General features: G+C 38.3%; 1 protein-coding gene across 1 annotated transcript in view; it reads right to left on the bottom strand.

Moving 5' to 3' along the window:
• The window catches only part of DNTT (DNA nucleotidylexotransferase), a 96,338-nt gene extending 81,292 nt beyond the window's left edge, over positions 1-15,046 (bottom strand). Inside the window, exons 1-3 of the mRNA XM_064463867.1 lie at positions 14,702-15,046; positions 11,357-11,531; positions 4,958-5,083 (exon numbers count right to left, since the gene is read on the bottom strand). Coding sequence (XP_064319937.1) covers positions 4,958-5,083; positions 11,357-11,531; positions 14,702-14,904 — 504 coding nt within the window. The 5' untranslated portion in view covers positions 14,905-15,046. The remainder of the gene's footprint in view (positions 1-4,957; positions 5,084-11,356; positions 11,532-14,701) is intronic.
• Positions 15,047-15,891: the final 845 nt, after the last annotated feature.

Raw genomic sequence — 15,891 nt, 5'->3', positions numbered from 1 at the left:
TAGATACAAATTTGGGTTGCCGAAAAGTGCAGTGTATTTATGTCCTGTCTGTATTTTGGGGAGCAGACTCCCACTCACCTTAAAAATGAGAAGAGGTATTTCCTGCTCAGACCAAACCACCAGTTCACATTGGATAGGTATACACTTCACACACATTTACAATTTGCATGTTTGATGTGCTGTCTGGAGAATTTTTACTCAAGTAAGCTACATCAGTAAGACAGTATATGTTATTAAGTGTATGTATTCAGTTAGTGGTTTTCTACCTATAGAGCTCCCAAATTAATTATAAAATTAAAGTTGAGGTTCTCCCAAGGTCTGTTTTAAAATAGAATAATAATAAATGCTCAAGCCACTGGCATAACTGATACATATTTCCGTAGGTACAAAAGAAGAGAAAAATAAAGGGATTTTTTTTTTTTTTTAACAGAGTAGAAAGGAAACCAGGCATCTTTCCCCTGCTAAACATCTACATTCTCATTACCATGAGTAACAGCCAAAGCGGAGTAACAGTCAGTAGCATTAGAAATAAGCCTCGGAATCACAGAACCATTTGCCTCTGACTTAATTAGTTTCTTCTGTAAGAATTAAATTGTACTTTCCTCACAGAAGAATGTCTTTCTGGATTTTATTGCAGTCTAGTATTAATATTCAAATCCAACAATGCCTCTCGGGCAAAGCAGAATGACTCCATTCATTTTACCACATGAAAACACAATGCAGCCCCAAAGTGTATATCTTCAGTGGGATAGGGGGAGGATGGCTAGCTATTTACAAAAGAGCCAGAGAACAATACTGTAATATTATATTCCATAGCATTAATGTTCAAGACAAACATAAAGGAAACATGCTATGGTACAGCCTCTGGTGAAACAATTTTCCCTTTTGTTTTGCAGCTTTACCCACCTGAACAGCTACAGTTCACCTGTGGCATCAGGGCTGTGTGTTCAGGTGCATTCCTGAGTCATCCAAATCAGTAAAGCCCATGGCAGTGGTTACCAACCGACGTACCATGAGGCCACAGCACGGGATGCACAGTGACCCAAAGCCTGCATGAGGCCCCGCAAGCCCAAAGTGGTTGCATTCCTCCTCCATGAACCGCAGCACAATGCCACTGTCCCCTCCTTGGCATGCAATTTAACATACTTAGACTAGTCTTCACACAACAGGCATTGCTACTGCTCAACAGCCCATAAAAAAGTAATATGGGGTAGGATTTGCCCCATACTGAACACAGTCATGAAACCTTCACACCTGCACAGTGTTTGCCGACCCTTCTGTAGTTTCTTCCATGATGTAAAACTGGTTTTTTGCACCTTTCTTTAAGCTATTTTCTGGCTATTAGGATAGAAAGGAAACGTGGGACAGCTGAACACAGAAATTGCACCTAGCGTGTTAAACCACCACATTGTCCTCATGACCTTTCATCAAATATTTCTGCTATTTAGTTTTAATAAACAGTCTTTCACAATAAAATATATACAGAACAGGACTCAAGATTAAAACTGATCACTAATTACCAATTTCTCCAGAAATTGAGTCTCCAGAAGCGTCTCTTGCCTTGTTGCACACACATCACTGCCTATTAGTGACTGTTTTCCTGCTCTTCTGAATAGACTAAAAGATGTCAAACATAACTACTACTCATTTGAAAGAGAAATTTGATACAGGGAATCAGGGCAAAGTCCAGTGGAAGGAAGAATCTATGACTTCATCCAAGAACGCATAGGCAAATAATAGCTTTGTGTCCTTGTTACAGGCAAGATCAAAAACCATTATTTTCAAGCTACCCAAAGAAAAAAGAAAATCTGTAAGGAAAAGGAACAACCCTGGCTCACAGAATAAAGTTGTTATACCAAAATACTATCATCAACACATAATTCAAGATGGTTTGGACCTAATTTCCAGGATGCATGGCATTGAGCCAGGGAAAATCTGTCATTTAATGGTTGGTTGCCCACAGCATGCACAAGTGAATTATACCAATGCTTCAGCGCGTTTCCTAAGTGCTCACAATGAAAAAAATCCGTTGGAACACTTTTATCTGAGAACGTGAATTACAGGTTTAATACAAGACCAAAAAAACATCAGCAAAACTGAAAATCAGGCTACTGTGGCATTAGGCAGACTAACTGGCAGGCCTCCACAGAATGGGCCGGCTCTTGCAGTCCATAAACACCCAAGCCTTCAGCTGTCATTGCAAGCTTTGATCATGGGGAAAGAAGAGCAACATCCCTAAGAAGTTACTTTACATATCAGGTCTGGCTGCGATGGAGTTCGTTTTCCCCACAGCAGCCTCATAGTGCTGTGCTTCATATCAGTAGCGAGAAACGTGGTGATAACAAGGCTGTCTCTCCATTTCCCCCTAACCTGTAGGCTGGGAGATCTTGGGAGGGGACATAGCCAGGACAGCTGACCCAAAGTGGCCCAAGGGATACACCATACCATATGATGTCTGCTCAGCAACAAAAGCTAAAAGAAAGGAGGGGGTGGGCTGGGGTCATTCAATACTACTACATTTGTCTTCTGGAGCAAGTGTTACCACCTACGGAAGCCCTGCTTCCTGGGAAGTGGCTGGACATCTCCTGCTGATGGGAAGTAGAGAATAAACCTTTTGTTTTCCTTTGCTTCCACACCCAGCCTTTGTTTTTGCTTTATTAAACGGCCTTTATCTTGACCCATAATTTTTAAATTAAATTAATTTAATATTTTATAGTTTAATAATTTAAATACCGCATGAACTCAGAAGAGTTACTCTCAAAGTACAAGGATGAAAAACTGCCACCTTCATCACTACGAAACCTAATTTCTACCCAGACTCACAAATGTTCAATATATAGGATAACGGAAGGGAGTCTCAGTGTTTCAGTCAAACTGCCCTGCTTCTAATGTATTTGATAAATGAATTTAGCTGAACGCAAGTTGTCGTATGACATTAAGATTGCTTCAATGATAAACCTGGAAGTAATTTAGGGACTGCCTCTCTGTAAAACACGGGTATAACAGAAACCATTCAATTAATATTTTTCTGCTATCATAGTTTTCATTTGAACTGAATCTTGGACTGAATCCAGGAATTCAACAGCTAGAAGACAAACTATGTATTCACTGGAGAGTTCACTATAGTACTCAGTCTTTGAAAATGGAAAAATATTGTGTGAATTTACTAATAAAGACATTAGATGTTTCAAATATTAAAAATAATTTTAAAAGGTATCATTAAAAAGTGAACTACGTTATTCTAGGTCTTTTTGTGCTCAAAAAGTTAATGATAATTAAAAATCAACAACTTTAACCCTTCTAGGAGGAGCATTGTACTTTGCCATTATCCATCACAATCACTTTAAATTTTTTTACCTTCAGAATGACCGATAAAGTGTCCTACTACAGAAAATTCAAAGAGCCAGACGCCTACATTCCACTGTTTTCAGGAAGCGTAGGACTAAGGCACTCACTTCCTATTTCTCCAAGAAGGCCAGTAGTTTACAGAATCTTTGGGTGATACTATATTTAGTCTGACATCTTCCCCTACAGCAGCATGTATTTGATATTTGTAAAGATAAAGATAAAGAATGACTGCTTTCAAGAGGTTAAATGGTAACATTCACAGCCTTGTTTTTTCTAGCAGGAGATGGGGCATGGTAGTAATTTCAAAAGAAGTGGGTTTGGGAATGTTGGAATCATTGGGGTTGGAACAGACCCCAGGAGGTCTCTAGAACCTCAGGCTCAGCAGGGTCAAAACTCAATTCCCATCAGGTTGCTCAAAAAGAGAAATTTTTTTAAATAAGCAAACTGTTTAACCTACTTGAGTATCATAAACCCTATTATATAATTAGTATAATTGATTATTATTTCAAAGCATTGCTACAAGGCAAAATTTAGGTTGTTTAATTTTTAACCGTTCATTCCCAGATCAAGTCATTCTGGAGTTGTTTTTAGGTTTATCTTTAGCTCCGAATTCCCAGAGGTTTTAGTATTTACCATGTAAATGTTTTTTATTCTCAGATTACTGATATCTGTTGTTTATTTTTTTTTATCCGGATATTACAAATAATATTTACTTGAAAGACTTGTGTGTATTTATAGACACACCCACAAAGTAAAAGGATAAAGAATATAAATAATAAAATAATGGAGGTGTTTCATGTTATAGTTGAAACATACAAATGCAACTATGCCAGATTTATTCAGACTATACTACATTAGAGTCTCTGTGTCAAATGTTTCTTATTGAATAGTTGCCACTGAATATCTAGAGCCAGTCAAGAGGCACAATTACTTAAGAGGAATTTAGACCAGGCGATTCAGGCTCTTCATATCCACTGAACTGTGTAACGTTATGAGCATTAACTAGGGCATATGACAGTCTCCAACATTTCTGTTTAACTGGACAATTTAAGGGGTTGGTTGGTTTGTTTTTTGGTTTTGGTGTTTGTTTTGTCATGTTAAAGTAATTACACTGATCATGCAATCTGTTTTCATACCTAAGCAACTGTGAAAATCTGAAGCTTACAACCACACTTTGAAGACCCAAACACCCAGGCAAAAGAGAAGGCAGCACAGCAATGGTGAGGTATCTTGTATCTTGGACTGACCTAAACCAAATTTTTGCTTATCATTACTTCCAACTTGTCAAGTGAGATGGTGATGAAAGGCTAAAAGACATTTTCATAATGTTATTCTACCATTTGTTTTAAAAATTCATGTGTTTACAAGCTATTAGTGCATTTAAAGATCCACTGTGTTAAGCTTTCAGCAATACTTAAAGGATACAATTAAGCTTGCACTCAATTTTAATTTAAGTATGGCAGATTTATAACTTTTAAAAATTGTTATCATTGTGCTGCCTGTTTAACTCATGAATTTGCTGAGGGTGCCGTAGAAAATATTGATGCAAGTACTGTATTAATTATTTTACTTATGCTAGTTTTTATTTCATGGATAGGATAAGTATTACCGTGAATTTCTCATTGTAGTTATTTAAAGTTGTCTTCCTTTGACAGGAATACTGAGATACTTTGCTTGCAATAAATGATGGCACTTCTGATTCAGATGCATTCAAAGGAGGTGACTGATCTTCTTCCTAACAAGAAAGAAAAAGCAGGAGAAGGGTTGATGACACGTCTGTCAAATAGCTAAAGATACATGTCATGAGCCCAAAATATGTACCTTTAAACAGAAGGTAAGACAATAATAATGCTCCTACCATCTTCCTAGGAAGAACGTTTAATTTCACATTGGCTGCACTGCCAATACCAGTTTATCTGCTGATTATTGGGACTTTTCGTTTTCTGCAGTAAGTTCTTGCAGGGAGTTTTCAATGGCACTGTCATTAAAAAAAAAGTCTCTCTGCTACTACTTATTATTGCAGTAAGATTGAAAAACTACAAAGCTTTAAGAGTGGATAAGCTTGAAAGAACAGAGATTTTTCCCAGAAATCACTACATGTTTCAATATAAGATATGGGATGTTAGACCAAGGCAGTGGGGGGGGGGGGGGGGGGGGGGGGGGGGAGAACAGTGGGGTAGGCAGGGAAAGATGGTCAAATAACTGACTTCTTTGGTCTGTAGCTGAATTCAGTGGTGGAGAAAAAATGTTTCTATGACTTTACAGTAAACCTTTCCCCCTTCTCCAGGGAAAATGAAAATAAAACTATTTTTCATTTGGATTTAATTCATTAAGCCAAATGTTCTATTTTGGGCTCATTATAAAGCAAATGAAACATTTACAAACAGCCACAGAAGAGTCCTCTCCATCCTGTCATCCAACAGCCTGTGTTCACCTTATGACATCGTTTCTCACTCAGACCCTTCCACACGTACTGATCCAATTCAGACATCATTTTCAGGTGTCCACTTGAGCAAGTAAAACGCCTAGGTGCCAAATCTTAAATGGGAGTTTCCCAAGCACCAGGCTACCTACATGCTTCTTGGCTTTTCACCTAATTTTGCGCCATGCAAAATCAACCAAGATCAACAAAAATGTCTGAGGGCAACCCACCCCAGTAGCATGGGAAGGGAATTCTCCTGAAAGGCAGGATACAGAGTTGTGTCCCCATCAGCAAAAGAGAGTCCCGAGCATGAGACCTCAGCATGAGAGTATTCTGACCAGTGAGCAACTGGAAAAAGCACCAGTTTTTCTGCTGCTTTATATGTCCTTTAATTCTTTGCTTTCATTAAAAGTGCCCAAATCTGAAATACTTTGGAAACACCCAAAGCATTCTCAGCATTTCTGTGTATTTTTTGCCATTTTGTCTGAAAACATTCGGCAGATCTGTCAAAAACTTATTGCATTGCACTGTTCAAAAGCCACAGGGAAATGGTTCAACGACAACAAAAATATCACAAAGATACATGGAGGAAATTTTCACCCCAATAATGGAATGATGAGCCCTTTCTCCCCTGTATCCAACGACATGCAGACATAAAGCTAGCATCTGTGCTAGGCAAACCTATAAATATGCATATGTGCCTTCACACACACACCCCCCACGTATAATTTCATGCTAAATTGCCTTTGTATTTTGATACAGAGTAGTTAAATAACAGTATTCACGCACACACAAAAAAGGCATTTGCTTGCACAGCTGAAGGAGCAGTGAATTATATAGCAGTTTTCATAGTATACACTGAAAGGAAGGAAGCTATTTTATGTGTAAGACCACTCTTGGGAATAACTGAAATGGGTTTCAGCCAGGATCAACAGCAAAACTCATCCACTTTCGCACACATTCATGAATTATACTTTAAAATTGATTTTAAATCATATAACTATGATTGATTACAGCTAATACACTGCTTGAAATGATAGTGCCAGCTGAAAAGACTGTGAAGAAAAAGAACATTACTGAATAGAATATATAATAAGCTATGATCTTCATTAGGACATAGACACACAAAGAACAAAACCCTACATGTAGCATTACCTGGCATTGTGGACGAGAGCAAAATTGATGCAGAAACTATGTGTTTAAGAGGCTGATAGACTGGCACATAAACATCCTGTCCCTGCATCAGCAAAGATATTGGAGCATTTTTCTCAATCAGCAATAGTTACGCTTTTAGTTAACAGGACTTGATTATATATAACAACAGAAGAAATTTTGGCTAGGAATCAACAGCAAAAACATCTAGCAAACAGTAATTACTATAGTGTGATTTGTGGGGAATATTATGATGTCTGCATGAGAACTACGGAGATGATCTCCTATCATCAGCAGGACATAAGAACAGGATTTGATATTGCTTTTTGGTGTGAAGACCAGATGGGATAAAATCATTTGTACAGATTATGGGACAAACCTAAAGTTTCATCCAGTAGCAACTGCAGTGTAGAACAAGCAATCCTGGAAACTCCCACTACCTCAGAATAATCTGTAGTACTGGGAAGAAACAACTACAGAAATGAGAAAAACGTAAGCATTAAAATTCCAGTTTTGCAGATATCTCCACTACGTTAAAAGGAAATTACCCCAAACTAGACAGGGGCAACCACTGTAAAATATCCAAATGAGTAGGCTGCTTAATTGCTAGAGCCAGAGTTTGCAGCCCACACCCAGGCCGCAGTAACAGTGCACGTCACTGCCACTCCTTCACCGTGACATTTTCCCACATGGCCTAAGGAAGAAAACCAGTCTGGGCCACTAGCATCAGTTTGTACAGCAAGAGGCTTAGTTGCAGAATTAATCTTGTAAGGGGCTACCTTGCTCTTTGTCAAACTACTTTTTTTAATGCACAAACAAAGAAGTATAATGACATAGGGAAATAACAAAGAGAGACAGAAAATGGAGCAGCAGTGAATAAGGTGCGCAGAGAGTAGAGACTGTGTCAGGCCACATTATTCAACAGCCAGCAGCTTTGTAAAGTCCAGACAGCATTGATCAAATAATAAACTCTGCTGATATCCAGCCTTTTATGAAGAGAAGGCAGCCAGTATAAGTTTCATTTTATTTTCTGGGAAACTCTGACTGTCAGTATGAAGGATTTCTTCCATTAGTTAGAGGCTCTCTCTTTCACAAGGCAACAGAGTGAGACACTCCAGAAAATGTTAAATATGAGTTGCCTGTCACATGATACAGCAAGGGATCAAAAGATGTGGTTCTTACTTTTCCTAATGTGGATGAAAATCCTTTGTTCGAGGAAATAAATATCTTTTCCTTACTAAAAAAAACCCAACTAACAACTTTTGGGTTCTGACTGAGGAAAAGGCAGAAGAGGTGTAGTCACAGCACAGTTCCTAAGGCTGCTGAGGATGCCAACCCACTTATGGTTCTCTTCCTTCCCTTTATCCCTCTGAAAGCTTTCCCTCTGCCTCTTTCTTTTCTATTATCCAGGAAACAGCACTACTTTCTGGCATGTGGGGATGCCCTTGCATGCGTATTAATGTCTGTGTCCTGCTATTGTCCAGAATACCCGTCTGCTTGTGGTGGGAAAGGTGTCTCTGGACAAAGACATTCCTTTGCCAGAGAAATATTTTTATTTCCCTTTAAAGTGGATGTTTGGCTACCACAGTTCCATAGCGTATTAAATTAAACGATGGCTATTAAAGTCAACTGTTACCAAATGAATCGATAAGAATTCAGACCATCTTAGATCTGGTCACCCAGCCTTTTATACTCTATAAATCACTAACATCAGAGTATCTCTCAGATCATTTGCAACCACAGAAAGATGTACTTTAGTGACAACTGTAATTAATATGTTAGCTAATGGTCTGTTACTCTGACTTTATTCCCCTTGTTTTGCATGGAGAAGGACATTTCTTTTTAGGAGTGCATTAAAACAAATGTCCTGAATGAAGAACAACCTTTCAAATAGGCTACTGTAAGATCTGAGAGATGAAACCTTACTGTTATTGATATTAATGGTTATTTTACCATTAACCTACATGTAGATGAGATTTCACCCAAAACATTCCCCCACTGCAATCTATTCCTTTTACCTCGAAGCCTTCATGATGTAGTCTGAGTTCAAGGTTTGTTAATTCGCTTTCATTTCACAAGACTGACATAATGGGCCAAATTTGTCTTCAGTGAAACTCCAGTTAAATTACATTATGTACGAGTTCGGTCTAGTGCTTTAAAAAAATTAACCTTTACTTCAATCCTTCCTCTTTTCTCAAGGCAGAAAAAAGATAATCATGGTGACACTGCAACAATAAAACTATTTTTAAATTTGCTGAACTTCTAGAATTCTTTCTTTTCTTTCCTTGTTTGCTTTACAAAAACATTTATTACTTTAGAGCCACTATATAATTAAGACTGGTCTTAACTATAAGCTGTGAAGTTAATGATACAGCTGTCACTTGCTTACAGGACTCTATTATCATTAGATCTCTACATTTCCATAAAAACAGACACTCTTACTTGTGGAGCCAGTCTCAAAGTATAATAATGATCTCCTGACAGTGCTGCTACCTTTTTCAGAAGTTTCTGCTCCAGCAGTATTCCACAAGGACTTTTATATACAAACAAAAACTAAGGCAGTTCAACATGCAGTAGCCTTTCATTGATAAACAAAAAAAATACCAACCACACACACACACACACCCAAAAAAAACTAAAACAAAAAAACCACCAAACCCTCAGCATCGTTGGAGCCATTCTGGAGAAAGACAAAGGCATTTCTTGCTTTGAAAAGAAAAAAAATCTCAGAAAATACCTTTTCATGGAGATCTGAATCTATAGGTCTTCACGCACTGCTGAAATTAAGAACCTACATACAGGATGATTTTGTTTGCTTTTAATCCTGATGTGAACTTCTCAGCAAAGTTCACAGGATTTTGCATGCATTTTGGATTTATTTCTTGTTTAGAGAACTTTGCATTCCCAGTATTTATATCTTTAATGACCTGCCTGCCTGTGAGATTACATAATGCAGCAGTTACAAGGTTTTGGGTTTTTTTCTGGTTTGCATTAAATTTCTTTGGTCTATTCTCCCTCCAGCAGATTCACTGAAAATATTATAAATACACTGCAAAAATACTTCATTGGAAGGACTGCAAAAATAAACACATATTCTGTCACAGAATTATGCCGAGTCTGAGAACGACAGCTCCATCTGGTGTATTCCCTCCTCCCCCCTGAAGTGTTATTAAACAGTAAATCGTACATGTAAAATCCTGTAAAGTAGTTTTTGGCAATGAAAGATGACTGAAAAAATTAATCAGGAGCTACAGTTTTTCCTTCATAATCTAGACATCAGGATGAAGAAGCAACAAACAGTGCAATATTGCTGTTAAATATTCAGGCATCCTCTGTCTCACAGGAAGGCACACGCTGCAGATCCTGCCATGGTTCCAGTGTTCACGGGTTTCCCAGTTATTTTGCAGTGGGGTCACGGTTCACACAGAGCCTAACCCAGACCCACAGAAATCCCTCACTTTACTTCAGAGAGCTTTAGATCACACTTGTAATTCTTGACGTATGAATTAATTTTTTCACCAGTGCACATTAAACCCATCTCCAAGAGGCTCGAGCACACGCAGAACAAGGGAAGAGCTTCATCCTGCCGCAGCGCAGGGTCTCTTTCATGGCCCAGTGGCACGTGCTGTCGTTGCACTGTGCACAGCACGCCCGGGCATCCCTACCACACCCTCATCATATACTGGGAGTACTGAACATCACCGTTTCACACTATGCTCCAGTTTGAGAAATTACAACATAATTTTGTCAGATATAGATCAGAGGGAAATATGCTATTATCCATTGCTTCGAGGTCAAACACCATTCACCAAATAATCAGCCTGCCATTCACAATATTCTCCAACTTACAGGTCCCATTGAGAGATAATACAATACACTAAAACTTTTTTTCTTAGCAATTTTACTTGATGGTGCCGAGTTTGTAAACGCATGCGCACAGAAAGCGGCAGCCTTCATTTCAGGGGTCCAGTGGTTAGCTGGTCACTTCCAACACCAAAGGTTTTAGAATTTTTCTATTGTTTTGAAGAGGCATTTACCATGATATTGAAGTATTTGTGGAAATACCACAAGTACCACAACAGCAGCAAGTGCCTCACTGATGGATACGCCCCCTTTAATAGCACCACACTCCCACACCCTCTTTTTTTTTTTTAAACAGGAATGATGGATATTACCAGTTTACACAGCAGGTAACATGTGATAGCATAGTAACTTGGCATTACCAGACACTGATATAGAACATATTGAAGGTTTTTTAATCTACTAAAACTGTGTGAATTATTCATAAAAAGTTTCGGGGAAAAAAAGTTTATGAATTCAAAAATTATATCACAACACAAGTATATATGTTTTTAGGTAAAAGAAAAAAAAAATAACCACACACAGTCGTTCATTTGGAATGTCACTGTATCTGCACTGAAGGATCTGTCTTACCATGAGACGATACTTCATTTCTGAGTCAACTGGTCTTCCCGCTTCCATGCAGGCTATGAACCAGGAGATATCCAGTAGTTCAAACCTGGAGGTGTCGCCCACAGCCTGTCCCCGCAGCCAGTCCAGCACCTCCAGGTAAGAGTTGTTCTCGGCCACAATATGAGTGACAGAGTCACTGTCAAGAAGTACACAAAAAGAATTTTTCTCTTTTTCCTGAGCCCAACTGTTCACAGATACAGAGCTGCCGTTTCCACATTTACCTACCATGCACTTCCTGAAAACTGAAGTATAGATTGAACGTTAGGATGTGGGAAGCAGTTGCGTTTTCGTATCACAATATATCTATTCCAGTCACTGAATCTGCTTTGAGGAAAGACTTTAGACTGACAGCTCCTGTAAGTGCAGCATTTTCTTTCTTTCAGCATCATTTGCCTTCCGTAAGACACTATCCTATTACACATTTTTTTGCAACTCTGAAAATACTTGCCTTGCACAAGCAATACCACAGTGAAATACCCGACAGCCCCTGCTCATTCATTCATCAGGAATTTTGGAAACTTCACAGTATCAAAAAGTCTGTTAACAATAATTCTTTAAAGCTTTACAGCTAGTAATATCATTTTGGAAATTTAACTTACATTAAGCTCTTTACATATGGCATTGTCAAATGTTCATGACTTAAATCTTATGAATTATGCACTCTACCTAAAGACCACTTCCTTGCTACTGAGGCCAGTCTGACAAAACTGATATCTTAGTTTAGTGAATACAAAATTTACAGATTGAGTTACTGTTCAATAGATTATATGGCATACATTGCTTAAAAATACAGTAACACAAAGGTCATTACACTAAATTTGGATTAATGTACTAAAATAACATTGGAAAGAATCCCATGATAAAAAAAGACATGGTTCTGCACCTTACCCAGGAAAATAATGGACAGGGACAAAGTTATATTTCAAGAAAAAATTACATACATACTTAGGATGATCTGTAAATTTCTACCTGGCCTGCTGATGTTCCTCAGCAAGTTTAGAAAACTACTAACTTGGTAAAAAATTTTGATTCCTAGTGTTGCCTCTCCACACACCCCCCGGGAGGGTGCTGTCACCCATAAAGACAACAGCAGATAAAGGAGGAAACTTCATTTTCATGAAACTTGTAGGACTTCAGTATCTCTGGAATATATATGCCAAAATGAACTGATATCAGTCAACAAATTCCTAAACTTCTTGGGAGGAAGGCACAGACAAAGTCGTTATTTGACTTAGTTTTTATAGAAATAAGGCTAGAACCTGAACACAAATTGTCCTGATGGCAGCCACCTCCACTTGCAAGGCACCGTAACCTCCTGCTAGCCCATGCTGGTGACAGCCTTGTGCATATACAGCAAATTTCAAATGGACCTGACAGGTTGCTTTGCAGTCCTTCTGTAACACCTGGAGAAGTTAAGCCGTCAACCTGTCCAAGCAGGCAGGGCACCACGGGTAGAGATAGCTGGTTAGTATGGACTTCAAAAATGTTTTCTGCTGACTGTTGAAGGCAGACTGCACAACATTTCAAAGCAAACCACTCTCTAGGAGACCAACAAAACGCCTTGGCCCATCCCTGTGACCCTGATTCATCCCAATAATCACTGATTTCATCAAATTGCCAAATAGCAATGACAAATACTGGAGTCACCCCATAGAAAACTGTTATCACATAACGCTCCAATGCATTAAATGTACTATATTTTGGAAACATAAGAAGTGTTTTGAACGCACTATACTTCAGAAATATGAGAACTGTCATGGTATAGCACATTTTTTTTCTCTCTCCATGTTGTGCAACTTTTAGAGCAGAGTCCACTGGGGAAAAAAAATAATCCCAATTTATTTTAATCTAAAAGATTACAAATCTAGGTGAGGTAAATCTCCATGAAATACTATTAGTTTCATTATTCTTTAACCCTGCTAGGTTCTTCTACTTTAATTAAACTGTCACATCTTTACTTGAGTAAAAAAAAAAAAAAAAAAAATTAGTTAGAGACATAGAACTTCTGCTTCCTGTGGTTTATTCTACTTTATATAAAATATTCATATGTAATGTATTTGTACCAAGCTGCAAATCTGGGAACTTTGCCATCACTATGCTCACAGCAGCAGTTTAGCTGCTGTGCACCAGCTTCCTCTGGTACCTGTACAGCTGTGCTTTTTTCTTGGCAAAGAACGTAACAAACTTAGCATTTCCAAAAAACAAAAATCAACAGCTAAATAGTTCTGCTTTATCCAGTAGCAGCTAAGCTGAAATTAAACATAACACCTGCATTGCAAACAACTTACAGAAAGTCTGAAGTATTGGCAATAAATACCTGCGTGCCAAAGCAGCCCAGATAAAGCCTCTACCCAGTCCTCAATGGATTGTTAATGTAGGATTCAGAACAGCCCAGTTCATGTTTTTTCCCTGAGAATTCAATTAATTTTGTATCAGACGCTAATAGCCTACTTCTGTTCAATACCTGCTTGAATCTTGCTTTACAAATTATTTCATCCTCCCTTCTTCCTCAGGCTTTCAGAGTTGATGGGATTGAAAAATCTGTGGAAATGAGCTTTTATAGGGAGGACCCAGTTGTATACTATCTGCATACAGATACAGAGAAGTGATCAATACTTGTTTTTCTTCCAGTTTTTCAGAGAACCTACATAATAATGTAGCTTTTGGAAAACTGCATAATGATGTAACTAGCACTCATGAAAGGCACTATTTGGAGGAAGGCTGCCTTCAAAATGAGTTAGCTTATTGAAACACCACCAGACAAATCTGCAGCTGGGGTATTTTTTCACCCTGAAATGCCACATCTGTGGTATTTTATTCCTAGTCTTTTTTTTCTCCGGTGGTCTTCCAGATTGTACCAAAGTGTAAGCCAGTAACTCTGAGACTCACATCAGCGTATTACTCACAGGAAGGTTAAGTATTAGAATACCAGAGATACTTTAGAGAAATGCTGCCCTCAACCCATCACATTTTCCATTCCTGTATATTTAACTTGTTCTTCATTTCATGAATTGGCCATTAAGTTTAGATTAACCTTAACCACAGATTTTGGAGATTAAAGAATTAGAAATTTTGTTCATGTTCTGCCTGCTCTCTTCACAGAAGGCAACAGAAATGAACCATGCTTTAGGAACACCCATTCAATTCCTAAGGCATCTTTACAGTGCGAAGAGCAAAGTACATCCACCAAATACATTGGCAAACCACAGTCACTTGTATGACTGCATTTATTAAATCAGAATGCTTCAAGCAGCATTACTACATTAGTATTACTAGTTATTTCTACACATATAAACATTTTCCTACCTTAGCTCACTTTCTACTCTGAAACCTTTTCTTCTTGCCAGCTCCATCAAAAACGTCCTTCTGGTCACTCCCATCTTCCTCTGCATAATAAAAATTACAAACTTATTGAACTTTATTTCATAACTGCAAGAAAGGGTTGAGGAATGCATCCCTTTCTGTCTTTTTCTCTGGGAGAATACAGCTGGAGCTCTGATCCTATCCATGATGCAAGGTAGAAGTGTTTTCACTTGGGTAAAAGGCAGATAACATGCTTTCTGCCAGGCAGCAGCTGTATTTAATGTCACTACCCATTGAAGTAATTTTCTTCTGTTTCCCCTCTGAAATCAAAAACAGGTGCTACACAAACAGAAACATCACTTGCTTTCTACCAGCTGGGACTTCTTGCAAAGAACTACTCCAGACAGGTGCAAATATGCTTTCATTCCTTAAGACAGCCATTACCTGTAAAGACTTTATCCAAATAATATTGATCATAGCCAAATTATCTCAAAATATCAACCAGGTCTTCAGGTAGTTTAATGGCCCACTTCTGCTTTCAAATCTTTTCCAAATCACAGGGCACATTAATTTTCAATTTATTAAAAGAAAAAAATCTTCCTATTGTTAGCCAGGAACTATGTCTTAGTATACAACTAAATAACACTACACAAATACGCTGTAGAATAGCTTGTACACCCGCTACTTCTGTGTAATTAATTTGATTAAAAAGGGATACATTTTTTGAGAGAGCAAACAAAAAATAAGCATTTGAAATTAAATTTACAATAAAAGAAATCCTTTGCTGTTTTGATACTAATGCAATGAAAGACAAAGCATTAGACATGTGTTTAAATATACCTTTGGTGTGCATTGTCAGCATTGCTTTCTACTATTTGCCCTGGAATGTACTGCTGTCTGTGGCATGTACAGTAGGGAAATGGGAACTACCTTCCCACTTTTAAGCGCCCAGTGACCTCCAAACAGGTGCAGAGAAGACTATGGAGGCTAGATACCGTCCTCTCCTAGCAGATGGGGTATTGGTCATCAGAGAACTGCACTACAATCTCTCGCAGACATTGTGTTGGATCCAGTTAGGTATCACCCTGAATTTCCATCACACCAAAGTGAGTGCAAACAACCAGGCTTACCGCATACGCATCTGTTTCAGCATAAATCTGCTTTAGTGGTACATATCCCTGTTTCCACGTCAA

The sequence above is a fragment of the Phalacrocorax carbo genome, chromosome 12 (genome assembly GCF_963921805.1).
Source record: "Phalacrocorax carbo chromosome 12, bPhaCar2.1, whole genome shotgun sequence".
NCBI lineage: Eukaryota > Metazoa > Chordata > Aves > Suliformes > Phalacrocoracidae > Phalacrocorax > Phalacrocorax carbo.
The sequence above is the reverse complement of the archived record's forward strand: the minus strand, read 5'-3'. Positions and strand labels throughout refer to the sequence as shown.